The sequence below is a fragment of the Micromesistius poutassou genome, assembly GCF_964030765.1.
Source record: "Micromesistius poutassou genome assembly, chromosome: 22".
NCBI lineage: Eukaryota > Metazoa > Chordata > Actinopteri > Gadiformes > Gadidae > Micromesistius > Micromesistius poutassou.
The window spans coordinates 2,466,456-2,485,867 of NC_140292.1; the positions used below are offsets into that span (position 1 = coordinate 2,466,456).

The 19,412-nt window shown below is 44.3% G+C and overlaps 1 protein-coding gene, 5 non-coding genes and 1 pseudogene across 7 annotated transcripts; 1 reads left to right on the forward strand and 6 right to left on the reverse strand.

Annotated features, from left to right (window-relative positions):
* Positions 1 to 3,850: 3,850 nt before the first annotated feature.
* Positions 3,851 to 10,479, forward strand: LOC311367463 (fish-egg lectin-like; the record flags this gene model as incomplete). Its single annotated transcript, XM_084486310.1, has 5 exons — positions 3,851 to 3,905; positions 7,895 to 8,131; positions 8,446 to 8,663; positions 9,013 to 9,137; positions 10,338 to 10,479. The coding sequence occupies 5 exons, from the start codon at positions 3,851 to 3,853 to the stop codon at positions 10,477 to 10,479; spliced, it is 777 nt and encodes a 258-aa protein (XP_084342436.1).
* A 1,555-nt stretch (positions 10,480 to 12,034) lies between these two features.
* On the reverse strand, positions 12,035 to 13,259 carry LOC311367504 (natural killer cells antigen CD94-like; annotated as a pseudogene). The gene is made up of 3 exons: positions 13,241 to 13,259; positions 12,360 to 13,085; positions 12,035 to 12,081 (listed from the first exon to the last, which is right to left on the reverse strand). The product of its transcript is annotated as a natural killer cells antigen CD94-like (transcript).
* Positions 13,260 to 17,046: 3,787 nt separating this feature from the next.
* Positions 17,047 to 17,118, reverse strand: AC3HAE_038041 (transfer RNA tryptophan (anticodon CCA)). Its single transcript has one exon. It is a non-coding gene; the product is annotated as a tRNA-Trp (tRNA).
* Positions 17,119 to 17,671: 553 nt separating this feature from the next.
* On the reverse strand, positions 17,672 to 17,743 carry AC3HAE_038053 (transfer RNA tryptophan (anticodon CCA)). The gene has a single exon. It is a non-coding gene; the product is annotated as a tRNA-Trp (tRNA).
* A 361-nt stretch (positions 17,744 to 18,104) lies between these two features.
* On the reverse strand, positions 18,105 to 18,176 carry AC3HAE_038066 (transfer RNA tryptophan (anticodon CCA)). The gene has a single exon. It is a non-coding gene; the product is annotated as a tRNA-Trp (tRNA).
* A 559-nt stretch (positions 18,177 to 18,735) lies between these two features.
* On the reverse strand, positions 18,736 to 18,807 carry AC3HAE_037991 (transfer RNA tryptophan (anticodon CCA)). Its single transcript has one exon. It is a non-coding gene; the product is annotated as a tRNA-Trp (tRNA).
* A 341-nt stretch (positions 18,808 to 19,148) lies between these two features.
* Positions 19,149 to 19,220, reverse strand: AC3HAE_038003 (transfer RNA tryptophan (anticodon CCA)). The gene has a single exon. It is a non-coding gene; the product is annotated as a tRNA-Trp (tRNA).
* Positions 19,221 to 19,412: the final 192 nt, after the last annotated feature.

The window sequence follows — 19,412 nt, forward strand, 5'->3', positions numbered from 1 at the left end:
CTCCTCTCTGTTGGGTTCTCCTCCTCTCTGTTGGGTTCTCCTCCTCTCCGTGGTTCTCCTCTCTGTGGTTCTCCTCCTCTCTGTGGTTCTCCTCCTCTCTGTTGGGTTCTCCTCCTCTCCGTGGTTCTCCTCTCTGTTGGGTTCTCCTCCTCTGTGGTTCTCCTCCTCTCTGTTGGGTTCTCCTCTCTGTGGTTCTCCTCTCTGTTTGGTTCTCCTCCTCTCTGTGGTCCAGGTTCTCCTCCTCCGCTAAACCTTCCTGACTAAAACGTCCTGGGACCAACCTGGGTAATGTTAGCATTAAGTTAACCTAGTTATACTTCAGTTAATGTTAGTATAGTTAAGTTAACCTAGTTATACTTCAGGTAATGTTAGGGTTTTTGGGCATAGCACTTGCATGTAATGTATTATAATGTATTATTAGAATGTGATATAAATTTTTGTTGCCATTTTAATAAAACCAATCTAACCAGATTGGTTAGAAATGACCTGGACTTCCTTGTGCATTCATTCTTAACAATAATAATTCATTAGAATTAAACAACCCAGCCTCAAAACACCTCTGAGAGGAACTAAAAGAGCAATCCAGAGATACACGTCAACAGGAAGGAGATGCAGACCGCCTGGTTCACAATAAACCGAGTTAACACTACCGTCCTTTAGGGGCCCAGCGGTGTGCTCTGCGGTGGACTCGGAACCAAGCAGGCGTGATGCGGCCATGTGTTTATAGGCTGAATCAGGCGTGATGTGGCTGTGTGTTTATAGCCTGAATCAGGCGTGATGCGGCCGTGTGTTGATAGTGTGAATCAGGCGTTATGCAGCCTGTGTTTATAGTTTTTTGTAACTCTGGCTCCTTGTTCTTAAAGGGGACTATACCGATGTCCTTTGCTACACTCCACCGAGGTGACTTCTTTAGTGGGCTCCTCCGAATATTAAGGAGGGTGGTGGTGTTGACTCTGGTTTAAGCCGAAAATACATCGGCGCCGCAGCACAAGCATCAACCAACATAGTTGGTGGGCTACCATAACGTTATACCAGTTGTTTTCTTACATATATGGGCGTTATGCCCACGATCCTCTGTTTGTGCTTACAATGATGAGTCACTTTATTTACTATCATTGCTGATTCTTTTTGCATTGTGGAATTATTCATCTACTGCAACAATCTCCATATGTACAGGACCTTGTATCAAGCCGGGATGTACAAAACTGCTTTTAAAAAGCGCTTTTTCAGGGGCGGCGACACTATGCAATAGGACAGTGGCGTGAGGGATCGCGGGGCAGTGTGGGGTTGTACGTAGGAACAGCGCCGTCGTATAGGGGGAAAAGGTTAAGACAATTATAAGGGCCCACAGCCCGCTAGGGCCCACACACAGCCCCCAGTAGCCTCTATGACAAAATGATTAGGCATACACTGAACTAATATATATTCCTATGAATGAATACGAATTAAAACAAAGCCACATTTAGCTATTTGTGCTATGTTTGCAATGCCGATTGCAAACATACAAGCTTAAACCAATTCATCATTATTCTAGTTAATTTTGTTAAACCATATGACAAATCACAAATATAATTTGTGAAAATCATCATGTAAACTCCAGCATGATCTGTGTAAGTTAGTCCAAGCAATAAAGTCACCCCTTCTTTTTTCTTGTAGCATCAGAAGAGATAAGCCAGTCCGATGCTGAACAGGTAATACTAGACAGCATTTTTCATGGAAAATATAAAAGACAGAACAAACGTGATAGATAGTCATTTATATTAAATATAAAATATTTTGTAGCCTCAGAGCAGCAGTCCAGCCTGTCTGATGCTGCTGAGGGGCTGAGGGGACAGGTAGAGAGGACTAAAAAAAATATTAAAAAATATTTGATATAAGATAACCCACACATAGAACTGACATGATGCATTGAAATTATCCTAAATATGTAATGGGTTAACATTTTATTTATATATATATATATATATATATATATATATATATATAATTGATAGTTAAAGTAACAGATCCTTGAGGTGGATTTTTTATTTGACAAACGTTGATGCAAAAAGGGATAGTACGAGTTTTGTGCTGTTCATTTATGCAAATTCTTCCATCACTGAAAAAAGTGGGCCAGTGTGGGCCTGAAACTCCCGGGCCAAAAATGGGTCCCACTCCGGCCCTACCCACACCTATTTGTTGAGTGGTTAATTGAAAATGTATTTGCAATCAGAGGTGTAATAACGTGTTGCAAAGCAGGGAAATGAGAATAAGACAATTAATAATACATAATTCACATAATAATACTCTGACTTGTTAAGTCGTTAAATGTAAAAAAGGAAACAAATTGGGTGTATTACACCAGGCACTGTCAAGAACACTGAAAAACAAGAACATTTAAGGTGGCAATGAATGGGGGAGAGGGGCCCACACCGATATTCTTTCAGGGGGCCCAGAATTCCTGCCCTGCGTAGGAAATAATGGGGGCGGCTGTTCTGACGCACGGCACTGGTGTATTTTCGGCTGCACAGTTGTAGTTCATCAACAGGGCAAGGGAGATCTCCTGATTGTGTGTGGAGACTGGTTTAACCTGTGCACACACTGGGCAGCCTCCCCCAGCCCCAGAGTTCAATCAGACTCCCCAGGTGAGGCTGCTGAAACCAGCCAGAAATCATCCACACACACTCCCATAGTGTTGTATAAAACACACACACACACACACACACACACAAGGCGAGGACAGTGAGGACCAACTAGTACCAGTTTCTACCAGCTAGGACCAGCAAGTACCAGGTACAACCAGCTAGGACAGGCTACGACTGGCTACGTCCAGCTAGGACCAGTTACTACCGGCTAGGACCAGCTAGGACCCATGTTTGTTTGTATTGGCAGGGACTCAGGACACGATGCCCTGCTATGCGGAGGTACTTATCTCTTAGGGTTTCCTTACTGTTTACTCCGGCTACTGGCCGAACTGGTCCTGCTGGGTCTGGTGATATATTAGCCTCCTCAGGAAACCATACACGGACACAGAGACAGGCCTGGTCTGGTTCACCAGAGTTCACCTAGACTCTGCATAGACCCCCCCCCCTTGGATGTGATGAAGAGCGGCTGGCCTGAGACCAGCCATGCCCAGCTCTGTCCTCCAACATGCCCTGAAACCAGCAGCCTTACTGGCCTGCTGGTGTGGGGGGGAGCTTGTTAACTTAATTGGCCCACACACTCACTCTTTCTCTTTCTCCTTTCTCTTTTTCTTTCTCTTTGTCTCTTTAATGCTTTATTGGCAACGTTAACATTGCCAAAGCAGGTGAACAATTAGGAGGAAGTTTGAGATGTTAAATATAAAAAATATATATACATATCAAATATTAGAATATTAAATAATCAATATATAAAAAGTTAAATGTGGAATACTATAAAAATTCCAGTATCTCCTAAAAAGATAAATAAAAGCTACACTGTACATACACAGTATTTACAGTGTGGAGGACGTGTCCAGTCATTGTGAACAGACAGACAAGTGAAGTTTGATGAGTCTAATTATGGGGAGTTTGAGGTCCTGTCTCATCAGGGATGAGAGAAGGACTTCAGGACCTCTCTCCCTCCCTCTCTCTCTCTCTCTCTCTCGCTCTCTCTCGCACTCTCTCTCTCTCGATTGGCAGGGACTTAGGACTTGATGCCCTGGTGTTTATGAAATGCTGCCCTGCTATGCGGAGGTACTCATCTCTTGAGGTTTCCTGACCGTAAGCTCAGGCTACTGGCAGAACTGGTCCTGCTGGGTCTGGAGATATATTAGCCTCCTCAAGCCCAGATGCACCATACCCAGACACAGAGACAGACAGGTCAGATCAGACACCAGAAGACTGTGACGATGACAGCTGTAGTGTTCCTCGTGCTGCTGCTGAGCCTGGTCTCCATCAGTCATGGTGAGTCTGCTCAGAACATTCTGAAACGTTTTGTACATGATAGATAGAAACAAATGCAGAAGAACAGTCATTTGATCCAGGGCATTTTATCAAAGTAATACCTTGAGTGATACTTTCCAAAGTATCAATATGGAATGCCGGTACATGTATTCAGTTACTCCCCAACACTCAGTATCACTATACAACTTAACACATTTTAAAATACCTTCTGTAGTAGTTTTTCTACCCAAGAACAGTATCATAACGGATAGATTTGTGAATAGATTAAATAAATAAAAAGTGTTATGTACATGATAGATAGATAGATAGATAGATAGATAGATAGATAGATAGATAGAAACAAATGCAGAAGAACAGTCATTTGATCCAGGGCATTTTATCAAAGTAATATCTCGAGTGATACTTTCCAAAGTATCTATATCTTTTAAAATACCTTCTGTAGTAGTTTTTCTACCCAAGAACAGTATCATAACGGATAGATTTGTGAATAGATTAAATAAATAAAAAGTGTTATGTACATGATAGATAGATAGATAGATAGATAGATAGATAGATAGATAGATAGATAGATAGATAGAAACAAATGCAGAAGAACAGTCATTTGATCCAGGGCATTTTATCAAAGTAATATCTCGAGTGATACTTTCCAAAGTATCTATATCTTTTAAAATACCTTCTGTAGTAGTTTTTCTACCCAAGAACAGTATCATAACGGATAGATTTGTGAATATATTCAAAAAAATTTTTTTTTAAGTGTAGTGTTTTTCCTTAAATGTTCCTTCTAACGTCCCATCTGAGGAATAAACAAAGGACAGAGCAGGTCCACAGAGTTCTACTGTGGAGATGTTAGAGAAGGTCCACAGAGGGTATACCGTGAAGATAATAATAATAATAATTTATATAGCGCTTTTTTTTCTTGAAACTCAAAGCGCTTACAGTGACGGGGGAGACCTCACTAACCACCACCAATGTGTAGCACCCACTTGGGAGATGCACGGCAGCCAATCAACGCCAGAACGCTCACCACACACCAGCTTGAGGTGGAGAGTGAGGGAATTAATGAATCAGGCAATTATACATGATTAGGGGGCCAGATTGAATGAGCCTGGTCGGGCAGTTTTAGCCCGGACACCGGGGAATCCCCTGCTTTTTGCGATAAGTGCCCTGGGGTCTTTTATGACCTCAGTGAGGGCGTCGGTTTTACGTCTCCTCCGAAGGACGAAGATGTTAGAGCAGGGGGCTCATGTACAAAGCTTGCTTACGCACAAAAAAGCTGCGTAAGCACGCAAACGTTCGGATGTACAAAGACTGACTTGACGTGAGAAAGTGCGGTTCTCCACGCAAACTAAATGCCTGGCTTACGCACATTTCTGCTGCATTTTGTTGGCGGCACTGCAATGCAGCGCAACAACATTAAGCCTACGCGATCACGAGTCATGAAGTAATATTGCAATATGAGGCGAGTTCAAAGTGAATTTGAACGTTGGAATGCGTGATCTTAAATGCGCTTCAATCATGCGTTATTGTTGTCGAGACGCATAATGTGACACTGTTGTTAGGCTAAACTTAAACAGACCCATAAAACTAAATTGTCAATATTGGAATTAAAAGGAAGCCCCAGCAATATTATTTTCAGTGATGGCTTGTTTATTAAACGTTACATATTTTCCGGACCACGCATGACATATGATCTCTCTTCACACATTTGTTGTGAAATTCTTAACTGCAATATTATTAGGCCTATGTGATGTTGAGTGGAGTAAGCACAAGCCATTGTTAGTTCAAATCAATCCATCAATGAACCAGTCGGCCAATTTCGAATTATGAACATATTATTGACACATTGGGTGTATGGATACATAAATGAGAATATAAAAGCATGCGCAAAATGTGGTAATAATCGATAGGTTGACAATGGCAGTGTTGGCCTTGTTAGAAGATGGTCGCATTCAAAATTAACGGGTGTTCCGCTAATGATTTTTAATTATGATTTTTTGGTCAAAAAAGAGCCGATCCCAAATCACAGCTGCCACCCTTTGCTCAAATAGGGCGAGCTCAGAGTGGGCAGAGACCTTTCTTTTTACGTCCACCTTGATGTCCGACCACTTTTTAAAATGTCAGCCACAGTTCGGCTTTCCGCCCCAACCTCATTGACCGACTTGGCAACGTTTTCCCACGCCAGTTTTTTGCTTTTGGTGCTGATTCCGGAGGAAAGAGAGCCAAACAAGATCTTATTTCTTGCCTCTACCTCCGAAATCAGCACCTCCACCTCGCATTCACTAAAGTTATTTTTTCTTCCTTTCTCCATGTTCTCCTTTCTCCTAACGAGCGCACTACTGCAGGCCTATTTATACGAATTAGCATATTAAATGAGGGAGGAGACTGGGTGGAGAGACGGGCTCGTGCATGTGCGCTCAATTTCACGTTAATTGGGATGTACAAAGAGAATCTGCGTGAAATCGTGCTTACGCAAGGATTGATACATCCGGATTTATTTGTGCGCAGCAGTTCCAGATTTTGGCGTCCGCAAAGTTTTAGTCAGAAATCCACGCAAGTCTTTGTACATGAGGCCCCAGGTCCACAGAGTTCTACCGTGGAGATGTTAGAGCAGGGGCCTCATTTATAAAACTCTGCGTAAAACCCTCCCTAAAACATTGCGTAGGCCTACGCCCAAACCTCGGAATGTGCGTACGCACAAAAATATTCAGATTTATAAAACCGTGCGGCGCACAGCTGTACGCACTCTTCTCGTTATAAATACCAACTTGCGTTGAATTTGGCATGCGTGCACGAGCGCCATGCTCCTCCCAAGATCGTCCCATAATAGTCCTTAAAAGGTCAATGCTAATTATCAATGAATATTCCTAGTATATAAGGAGCCTTTGCTGACCTATCATTACACGGGAACACACGCATGCATTACACGCGCTCGCGTCTCATACCCCTCGCTAAATTCTCGAGCAATTCCAAAGCTGCCATATTTTAGCCCGTTAGAATACAGAGGCCAACAGGAGCATTATTTATTGGCCTTGTGCCAATATGATAATTAATTACTATGTCATATAGGCTAATTTAATGTAGGCCTACATATATATGTATCAGGAAAATTAATACAATTTAAGTGATACAGTTGGTCTGGCCGAGGATTGTGATTTGAATGGGTTGTAGTGTAATATCGCCTTAATTCATATTTTATAATAGGTGCTTTTTATAAAATGAATAAATAAATCCTAAGTCATAGTATGTGGTGCGCAATGTGCGTTGGGTATCGGGTGGCATAGACATCTTATATCAGATGTCTATGTCGGGAGGTAGCGTGTTCTTCTTCTTTTGGCGTTATTGGCAGATTGCAAACCGATATGGTGCATTACCGCCACCAACTTTCTGTTGTCGTCTCCGGAGATCACTGTTTGAAAAACTTTGCGGGACCTTTACTCCAGGGTGAAAGGATGCGTAGAACTGCGCACTCTTTTCCGCAAGGAATTTTTCTATAAATCACGACGTTGGCGGTGAAAGATGCGTACACACATTTCATCCCTATTTCCGCAATATTTATAAATGAGGCCCCAGGTCCACAGAGTTCTACCATGGAGATGTTAGAGGAGGTCCACAGAGTTCTACTGTGGAGATGTTAGAGCAGGTCCACAGAGTTCTAACGCAGAGATGTTAGAGCAGGTCCACAGAGTTCTAACGCAGAGATGTTAGAGCAGGTCCACAGAGTTCTAACGCAGAGATGTTAGAGCAGGTCCACAGAGTTCTAACGCAGAGATGTTAGAGCAGGTCCACAGAGTTCTAACGCAGAGATGTTAGAGCAGGTCCACAGAGTTCTAACGCAGAGATGTTAGAGCAGGTCCACAGAGTTCTAACGCAGAGATGTTAGAGCAGGTCCACAGAGTTCTACCGTGGAGATGTTAGAGCAGGTCCACAGAGTTCTAACGCAGAGATGTTAGAGCAGGTCCACAGAGTTCTAACGTGGAGATGTTCCACAGCATGGCGTTGTGAGGAGGCTCCCAACCTGAATCATGCCAAACAGCTCGATGCCGGCAAGGGCCTAGTGCTCGCAACCGACCGCTACCAAAGGACCTTCTTCCTCAACGGAGGGAGCTGGAAGAGCCTCACTGGGGTCAGGATGAAGCACATCACCAGCGGCGACACCGGCACCTGGGGGGTCGCCAGCAACAACCAGCTCTACAGAATGATCGGTGGAAACTTCACCAGAGTCCCTGGTGAGAGGCTTTGATTATACGGTAGAACACAGCGGGTAGCCACAGTTGGTCACGTCTCGCTAATGTCCATCTCATGTCTTGCTAATTTCTATCTCATGTCTATCATGTCTCGGTCATGTCTCAGTCATGTCTCGGTCATATCTATCTCATGTCTATCTCATGTCTCTGTAATTTCTATCTCATGTCTTGCTCATATCTTGCTCATGTCTATGTCATGTCAATCTCATGTCTATCTCATATCAATCATGTCTTGCTCATATCTCAATCACGTCTCGCTCATGTCATGCTCATGTCTCGCTCATGTCTTGGTCCAGGACTCTCTTTGACCCAGGTGGACGCAGGAGGAGATGGCTTCTTGGTTGGGAGCACTGGTTCTCGGGCCTACTGCCTGCGAACGGCCTTTGCCAGAGCGTTCAAGGGGGCAGGCTCAGTGAGCTGGACAGCTTTGCCCTCCTACACATTGAAGTACTTTAGCTGCGGTCTGTACGGGTGCTGGGGGGTGGATACCAGTGGACGCGTGTACCACACCCAGGTAAGACCATCATCATCATCATCATGAAAGCACTATCTCTAACCTCATACCTAAACTTACCGTCCCTAACATAACACCTAAACTAACAATCTCGTAACCTCACACATAAACTAACCATCTCTAACCTAGTATCTAAACTAACCATCTCTAACCTAGTATCTAAACTAACCAACTCTAACCTAGTACCTAAAACAACCATCTCTAACCTAGTATTTAAACTAACCACCTCTAACCTCATACCTAAACTAACCATCTCTAACCTCATACCTAAACTAACCATCTCTAACCTAGTACCTAAACTAACTATCTGTATCCATAAGTGATGGATTGTGATTGGTTGTCTCTCCAGGCCGTCTCACCGACCTCCTGCAGCTCAAGCGGGTGGCGCTACATCTCCGCCGGCATGAAGATGGTGGAGGCGGCCAGTAATGGCCTGGTGTTCGGATTAACCACCACCGGCAAAGTGGTTCTGAGGTAGGAGATACAGACCATCAACCAGACCATAGACCAGACCATCAATCAGACCACCACAGACCATGTACCAGACCACCACAGACCATCAACCAGACCACTACAGACCATCAACCACTCCGCCACAGACCTGGACTTGGTAGCCCCGCCCATTCTGCCGGCGATTTGAGTTTGCTCTGTACAAGGGTCTGGAGAAGAGCAATACATTTCTTTCTAGTTTCGATACCTTTTTGCGGGAGCCAATCACCAAGCTGGCTTTTCCCCCTGGCGCGCTATTGGCTGGTTTAACACAATGACGACAGGGAAGCGACAGCAAGCAGCCAATTGCATACACAAGTTGTGTTCGAAATCGTTCCCTATCACAGATATAGTGCACTATATAGGGTGCTCGCCATTTCATAGTGGTGTTCGAATTCTCAGTGGTTAATTTCATTCACTATATAGTGGACAATAAAATACCCAAAATTTGAGTGAACATACGATGTTCCCTACATCTTACTCCCGTATAACACAATGCAATGCGGGCGCATTTACTGACGCAAATGACGTTTAGAAATGTTCAGTGTTGTGTACGAGTTCTCCTTTGTTCGTTCCCTATATAGTTCACTATATCATAAATAAAACACTATATAGGGAATAGTGAGTGAGTGAATAGGGAACAATTTCGAACACAGCTACAGTCAATTTAACTCTGCCCGTTGATCACGCCTCTTGTGCTGAAGAAAATGACAGCAGCTTCCCCAGACCAACGTGCAATCTACGATTGCGTTTGTCTGGCAATAGCCAGGCTACCACAGACCATCAACTAGACCGCTACAGACCAGACCACTACAGACCATCAACCAGACCGCTACAGACCATCAACCAGACTGCCAAAGACCATAGACCAGACCACTACAGACCAGTCCGCTACAGACCATAAACCAGACCACTACAGACCATAGACCAGACCATCAACCAGACCGCTACAGACCATCAACCAGACCACCACAGACCATAGACCAGACCGCTGCAGACCAGACCACTACAGACCATAGACCAGTCCGCTGCAGACCAGACCGCTACAGACCATAGACCAATCCGCTACAGATCATCAACCAGGCCGCCACAGACCATAGACCAGACCGTCAACTGTTGCTCTCCTGTCTCGGTCTCTCTCCCTCCTATGCTCACTCCCTTTGTCTCCCTCTCTCTCCCCTCCAGGAGTGGGGTGTATGCCAGTCGAACCTACGGGACCTCCTGGACTAACGTCCCCATGTGTGTGCCAATGAGCCACCTCTCCTACGACCTGGGCAGGCTCTGGGTGGTCTCCAATTCTGGATTCATCATGTTCTGCATGCACTGAGCTCTGTCAGCACTGCCCCCTCCTATCACCTCCTGTCCATCACCACCTCCTCCCCTCTCTCCTTCACCACCTCCTCCTCGTCTCTCCATCACCACCTCCTCCCCTCTCCTCACCACCTCCTCCCCTCTCCTCACCACCTTCTCCCCTCTCCTCACCACCTTCTCCCCTCTCCTCACTACCTCCTCCTCGTCTCTCCATCACCACCTCCTCCCCTCTCCTCACCACCTTCTCCCCTCTCCTCACCACCTCCTCCCCTCTCCATCACTACCTCCTCCCCTCTCCATCACCACCTCCTCCCCTCTCCTCATCACCTCCCCTCTCCTCCTTCCAGCCATAACCTCTATCATTAAAAAAAAAAAAAAAATTTAAAAGCATTTATTAAAATCCTTGTGGACTATGTTGTCTCCTGTCTGTTGTTCTTTCAGCATGATGTACTTCCTGGACAGACATGGCGTGTCTAAAGTAGAAGCAGCGCTACAGTCCACACACACACACACACACACACACACACACACGGGATGAAGGTCAATAAATGTTGGATTCAAGCTAAATGAGCTTGATGGGTGAAACATGGATCCATGAAATCCTACTGAGACCCCGACTCAAAGGTAAAAGGTGTCTCGGCGTGCTGCTGACTCATCCCCTTCCTCCTCCAGCGTGTTCCGTCACCTGATCCAGGCGGACCCGGACGCCTTCTGGCTGACACTGAGCCAGCTGCACACTCCCCTCCCCTACGCCCTGCCCCATCCCCACCTCCAGCCCCTCCCACCGGGCGGGGCGGGCCCCAGCCGGGACCAGTACACACACAACCTGGACCAGCTGCTGAGGGACGCCTTCGGGCCCCCTGGCTCGCAGAGCCCCGGGTCTCTGGGATGATGGGCAGGTGGACAACCAATCAGAGGAGGCCTGATGTGGACGCATGCTGGGCTGCTCCGTCCATGTGACTGACTGGTCAAACTGGTGTGGTGGAATTGCTGCTGTGGTTTCATAGACACACCAGCAACCTGCCGCTCTGGAGACACTTGCTCAAGGACACAACGTTTTTTATTGCAATAAAGAGGAAAATATGAATTTAAAAGGAGTATTAGTCGCTCCAACGTCGCTTGTGATCAGATACCTGGAAATCTAAGCTAAGAGAGGAATCAAACATTAAAAAGATGCATACATAAAATGCAAACATACAAAAAGATTTTTACAAAAAAAAACGAATAAGCGTTATTTTGGAACACTGCCGTTCCAAATATGACAGATTGAACATTTCCTGACTGACATAAGTACGTTTTGATCCCAAAACAGTCGCAAAAGTAAATTAAATATCAGGTCAATGTCTGTTCAAAGGGACTAAGTACAAACTTAATCCAAATACCAAAATAGCACAACATATTACTCAAGAGCTGCTTTAAAGAAAATGTCAAATTCACTACAAATACAGCTAAATAGACGCTCGACTTAGATTCAACACAATTTACTCTGTATGTGTGAGAACGCACGCGTACTTTTAGTTACACAAAACTAAGCTTGTAGCATTTTTAATTGACAATGTATTTTTTGACCACTAGGGGTCAGGCTTGTACAGCTTGTAAAAGCAGTCTCTTGGAGCCGCTAAAACAGTCCGAGTGCGGACCTACAAGCCTATTCAGACACCAGGACGCAAGTTGTTCTAGCTGAACACCGTAGAACCACTAGATAATTGATATACGATAAGTGTTTGATAGTGATCATACTACATGGTACCAAAGTCAAGATGCAATTAAACATTTAACATATTTGTCAAACCTTCTACTTTGTTGTAAATAAAGTTTAAAAAAAAAAGGTAGGCTACATGTACAACATAGGCACAAATAAATGTTTTATAAATAATTGTATTAAATTAACTTCACAAAGCACCCGCACAAAGGGCCAACACTTCTCATCTGTCCATCGAGTCCACACATATTGGTTCTGCTCACGTCCCTCTCTAGTCGGAGGCAGTTCCTGTCCTCACCACCATCAGGTCCCCCTCCGCTCCAGGAGGGGTTATCCAGTGACAGGACGGTCCCATCAACCCATCTCCACATCCCTTCACTGGCCTCACCTGTCGCTCCGAGCCAGAAGTATGAGTCGTATCTGCTAATGAATTCTAGCTCCTCTTTACTGTGCACCACCACCAGATCTGCTCCGTGGGAAACACAGAACTCCGTGCTCTTATTCCAGGATAGCCACTTGTTGTAAATCATGCAACATTTACAACCAAACCTATCCCAACCACCTGGACAGCCCTGTGGGCAAAGCAGTGCGTCTCTCTGTTCTGTTAAATTCTTCAGCCTTTGAAGAAGTTGCTCCACGTCTCTGTCCATGCTTACAGTCTTCTCTACGACGGTCTTGTATTTCACTGCCAACCCAAGCAGTCCAGCCAGCAGGACCACAGACAGCAGGCCCAGAAGCACCACCACAGCCCTGATCGGACACCTAGGACTTCTTTCTGTTCCCAGAGATTTGGAGGAATCCTCTATCCCCACAGAGTCCTGCTGTTGATCTCTGAGGCTCTCAGGACAAACCAATATGTCCACTATCCTCTCCTCTCCCTCTCCTCGTGTTCCTTCCCTCGGTCATCATGTTGGGTTTATCTTATCGTCCTCCTACCCCTGTGAGTGGTTGGTCTCTCTGTCCGTTCTGTATGCCGGCGTCTTAAAAACAACTATTCCCAAACAGGAAGTCTTTCTAACCGGACGGGCTGACGCACTCACCGCAATATGCAACTTCTCGGTGTTCCCGAACCCACCCCAGGGGATGACCAACATCCGCAACCAGAACGCTCTTCTAAAGAACCACTATAACCACATTTCGTTTTTCTTTTTCTTGTCACAGCTTGTGTAACCGGAGCTCTTCTCAGTGCTGTGGAACACTCCGTTCACTTGCATGGGCCTTCCCGACTTCCGGCGGTGAATTATTTTTTGATAATTCACCGTTGCTAAGCACATAATGACCGCTGTCAAGGAAAGCAAGCGAAGCAAGCAACCTCCGCTTCGCGTTGGTGTCCGGTTCGCCCTGTCAGGGCTTATTTTCCCGATAATGACCGGCGTTCTCTACATTATCCCTTATTTATTTTTGTATGAGCTGCCAGCCTGGCTTGGACAATGAATGAGGTATTAATACAGATGCTCTTTGGCTGGGATGCAATAATGAGGCATCAGACAATCAAGTCATTTTAGCCTGAATACATGAAGATAAAAAGCACCAGAGGAGGTTGGTAGTACCATGGACATACAGAGCGATAACCTGTTGAACTAAATGGATGTGGCAGGCTACACCACGGGATGCATCTGCAGACCACTGCCACATAAATAAAGGTAAGACGCAATATTTATTGCTTAAGATTTGCTGGTGCAGTGGGAAGGTCTTTCGTGTTTTTTGCACTCAAGTGGTCGGCTGTTTTAACTCTAGCAATTGATGTTAGCCATAGCCACCAAGTAGCCTAACTTATCCACGGTTTGCGTTCGTACAGTGTTAGGTATAGTGGAGATGACGATAGTGGAGTAATTAGTGGAATAACTGTGGCATGAGTTTTGGTCAGAATGCCTGATTTAGATTGGATGGATGCATGTTGTGAATTGAGAACAGCCAGCTCATGATGTGATACAGTGTTCAGCTGTGCAACAAATATTTTTTTCAATCTTGACATTTTTAGTGCTGTGTGTAGCCACACGTTTACCTCTTCACAACTTAAACACGTAGTTAATTTCCTTTCTTTGTTTGTGTTGGTAGCTTAGTCATGTCATGTCACGTTGTCAACATTGGGTACATGGAGCACAACATAGTGGGTCATATGTCCAATGCTTTTTGGGAACACTTTATTCATAAAATGTGTCAGACATCATTTTTTTGTATCCACAAGTTTCCACCGCCCCGTGATGCTTTGCGCGAATTGTGGGCTTTACCGGTTACTACGAGATTGATGTAAACAATCGCCATCAGTCATTCATTCATTACGATTTCAACCAATTATTTAGTTTTGTCCGGTTGTAAGTACATCCTCAAACGGCACACGTTGTTTCCGAGCTTTTTAAAGCCATAATTGCATTCAGCGACAATATACAGTGATGTACTCAGCCTGCCAGCTGATCAGCTACAAACACAGCTGAGGCAACCCGAGGGGTATTCCATCAACCAAGCTAAACGCAAAGCCGGGCTTATTTTGCTTAGCCGGGCTTCTTTCAGCTAGAGTTGTGTTCCATGAACGTCACTTAAGGGAATTTCCGCTGAGTAACCATGGCAATTTATCCGACCAAACTAACCTGGTCGGGAGCAGGTTAACCATAGACATCTTATAAGATGTCTATGTGGTTAACTGTCAGGCTAACTTGAGCGGTGTTTCAGAGAAATCCATCTGTCAGCAACAATTGCATCAGAAGGTTCCGCCAAGCCTAGTCCTCACAATTTTGTCATAAATGTACATATATGAAGTACAAACAAAGGGTCTAAGATTAAATGATGCAAATGAAATAATTAAATTAAATACAATTTTTGTAATTCCCTTTATCTCAGAGAAAGTAGGCCAAACAATTTACTTTTATAATAAATGTGTCTTACAATTTCCCTAGAACCTAAATACAACTTGCAAAAACCCATGGTAAAGTTAATGTTAATATTAATGTTACTGAAAGTTGAATGTTGTTGAATGTATTCATCACTTTCCCTGGCCATCTTACACCACAGAGGATGAAGGAAGCATTTTATTCAATTGCAGGTATGTGATGATCAAATTAATATATGACAAAGTAGTCATGTCGTGTTGGAATACCTCAGCAGAATAACTAACTAATATCTCCTCCAGGCTTTCCTAATGTTCTAGGGCAATAGACTGCACCCATGTGCTGATCCGGGCGCCATCTGGACCTGATGAGGCAGACTATGTAAATTGGAAATCCTTCCATAGCCTTAATATACAGGTACAGTATGTATAGGACCAGCTGGGAATATGCAGGATAGTTATTAGTATAAGACAAACACTCCACTTATAGATCAAACACATTGTTACATTACTTATGAGCACAGCCACTGCCTTTCTACCAAGCAATTCACATCAATCCTATCATTTCTTTCAGATGATGTGTGCAGAAAATTGCCTCATCACGAATATTGAGGCAAAGTGGCCTGGCTCTGTCCATGATGCCAGGATTTTCCGGGAATCAGACCTGTCAAGGAGGTTTACACAAGGTAGGAGTACCGTTTTTATTTTGGCTTTAACCTTAAACTACCTTAAACAAGTATATAATGATCACTTCATGTTTTCTAGGACAGCCATTGAGACTGCGGATGGGAGGGCAATGAGAGACCTCCTACACAAACAAACACTTATTTTAGTTGATCCTCATTCATATAGTTTTATTTGGTCTAACCTTTTCAGTTTTGTTTGGGAAAAAAATACCACATTTGTTTTCATTAAATGTATTCAATCTCTTATTTAATGAGACATGGCATTAATTAATTAATCATCTTCCTGGAGCTGTGGGAAGAAAATAAGTTAAATACATTCCAAACACATGAACCTGTGCAGTGTTTAAATTTGTACTTACTTCCTTTTCCAGCTTCTTTATTTCAAGCTGAACTTTTTGCATTTTCAGCTTCTTGTACTCTTTGATTTCTATGAGCAGTCGACTTTTGTAAATTGACTTTATGTTCTGTGAGACAAATAGGTCAGAAGTCATAGCTTGTACTAATGTAAATGGTTCCCTGACCTCCTGTAGGACACACTGAGACAAGGTGCCAGCCTGAATGCCCTCCACCAAAGGGCGTCCCCGGGCCAAAGCCCGGTCCTCAGCACGAGTGAGGCCCTTTGGTGGAGCCCCCCCACCCGTCTCGAGGCCATCAGTCCTCTTCTTTGTTGCTATAATAACACCCTGAAGATTAACCACAATTTTAACAATTCCCAGAGATAGGCTCGTTTAGAGCCTAGCTCTGGGCTCTCTTTCAATCGGCATATTAGAACACACCACCTTCTGATTTGGAGTCAGACACGCTACCGTTGCTCCATCTCATCTGGTACGATGTACATCATTTATTTGAGCTTGAATTAAGTGCATTAATGGCAGCAAGTGAGCACCAATATTCTGTAGTTCTGTGGATAACTCCCCACTTGGAGAACACCTTTCAGATACTTGCACTGATTGACAGCTGACCCTGATGTGATTTGAACACGCAAGCTTCTGATCTGGAGTCAGACACGCTACCATTGTGCCACAAGGCCAGTCGGATGTATATGAATGAGCTTGAATGAACGCCATAAGTTGCAGCTAGTGTGCACCAGAATAGAGATAAAAGGACAGGTTGTCTGAGAAATTACACTGCCTTCGAGAACACATATTTCACCAGAACCAATGTGGATCGAACACACCACCTACTGATCTGGAGTTAGAAGGGCTACCGTTGCTCCATCTGATCTGATACTATGTACATTAATTATTTGAGCATGAATTAAGGGCATTAATGGCAGCAAGTGAGCACCAAAATTTAGTTGTACAGGCATTTGATCCGACGATAATATCCCACTTGGAGAACATCTTTCAGAAATTTGCACTGCATGACAGCTGACCCTGTCGTGATTTGAACACGCAACCTTCTGATCTGGAGTCAGACGCGCTACCGTTGCGCCACAAGGCCTATCGGGAGCATGAGAATGAGCTTGAATGAACGGCATCAGTTGCAGCTAGTGCGCACCAGAATAGAGATTAAAAGGACATTTTGTCTGAGAATTTATACAGCTTTTGAGAAACCGTTTGTCACAAGAAGACCTTGACATGATTTGAAGCCGCAAGCTTCCCAGTTGGAGTCAGACACGCTACTGTTCCGCCACATGGTCTATTTTTCAGATTTATTTGAGCTTGAATTAAGGGCATCAGTGGCAACTAGTGAGCACCAACGATTTGTAGTACTGTCATTTGATCTGAGAATAATATCCCATTTGGAGAAACCTCTCGTGAAATTTGCACTGGAAGACAGCTGACCTTGACTTGATAAAACACGCAACCTTCTGATCTGGAGTCAAACGCGCTACCATTGTGCCAAAAGTCCTAATGCTCGCTTAAATTTGAGATTGAATGAAGGGCAACAGTTGCTGCTAGTGTTCACCAATAATCAGTGATGATTTCTTTTGATCTGAGGATAAATGCCCAATCTGAAAACATTTTTTGTGAAATTTCAACTGTATGACAGCTGACCCTGACGTGATTTGAACACGCAACCTTCTGATCTGGAGTCAGACGCGCTACCGTTGCGCCACAAGGCCAGTCGGCTGCATATGAATGAGCTTGAATGAACGCCATGAGTTGCAGCTAGTGCGCACAAGAATAGAGATAAAAGGACAGGTTGTCTGAGAAATTACACTGCCTTCGAGAACACATATTTCACCAGAACCAATGTGAATCAGCTGAACTGGATGTGATTCGAACACACCACCTACTGATCTGGAGTTAGAAGGGCTACCTTTGCTCCATCTGATCTGATGCTATGTACATTAATTATTGGAGCATGAATTAAGGGTATTAATGGCAGCAAGTGAGCACCATAATACAGTTGTACAGGCATTTGATCCGACGATAATAGCCCACTTGGAGAACATCTTTCAGAAATTTGCACTGCATGACAGCTGACCCTGACGTGATTTGAACACGCAACCTTCTGATCTGGAGTCAGACGCGCTACCGTTGCGCCACAAGGCCTGTCAGGAGCATGAGAATGAGCTTGAATGAACGGCATCAGTTGCAGCTAGTGCGCACCAGAATAGAGATTAAAAGGACATTTTGTCTGAGAATTTATACAGCTTTTGAGAAACCGTTTGTCACAAGAACTAGTGTAAATCAGCTTACCTTGACATGATTTGAAGCCGCAAGCTTCCCAGTTGGAGTCAGACACGCTACTGTTCCGCCACATGGTCTATTTTTCAGATTTATTTGAGCTTGAATTAAGGGCATCAGTGGCAACTAGTGAGCACCAACGATTTGTAGTACTGTCATTTGATCTGAGAATAATATCCCATTTGGAGAAACCTCTCGTGAAATTTGCACTGGAAGACAGCTGACCTTGACTTGATAAAACACGCAACCTTCTGATCTGGAGTCAGACGCGCTACCATTGTGCCAAAAGTCCTAATGCTGGCTTAAATTTGAGATTGAATGAAGGGCAACAGTTGCTGCTAGTGTTCACCAATGATTTCTTTTGATCTGAGGATAAATGCCCAATCTGAAAACATTTTTTGTGAAATTTCAACTGTATGACAGCTGACCCTGACGTGATTTGAACACGCAACCTTCTGATCTGGAGTCAGACGCGCTACCGTTGCGCCACAAGACCAGTCGGCTGAATATGAATGAGCTTGAATGAATGCCATGAGTTGCAGCTAGTGCGCACCAGAATAGAGATAAAAGGGCAGGTTGTCTGAGAAATTACACTGCCTTGGAGAACACATATTTCACCAGAACCAATGTGAATCGAACACACCACCTACTGATCTGGAGTTAGAAGGGCTACCGTTGCTCCATCTGATCTGATACTATGTACATTAATTATTTGAGAATGAATTAAGGGCATTAATGGCAGCAAGTGAGCACCAAAATTCAGTTGTACAGGCATTTGATCTGACGATAATATCCCACTTGGAAAACATCTTTCAGAAATTTGCACTGCATGACAGCTGACCCTGACGTGATTTGAACAGGCAACCTTCTGATCTGGAGGCAGACGCGCTACCGCTGCGCCACAAGGCCTGTCTGGAGCATGAGAATGAGCTTGAATGAACGGCATCAGTTGCAGCTAGTGCGCACCAGAATAGAGATTAAAAGGACACTTTGTCTGAGAATTTATACAGCTTTTGAGAAACCGTTTGTCACAAGAAGACCTTGACATGATTTGAAGCCGCAAGCTTCCCAGTTGGAGTCAGACACGCTACTGTTCCGCCA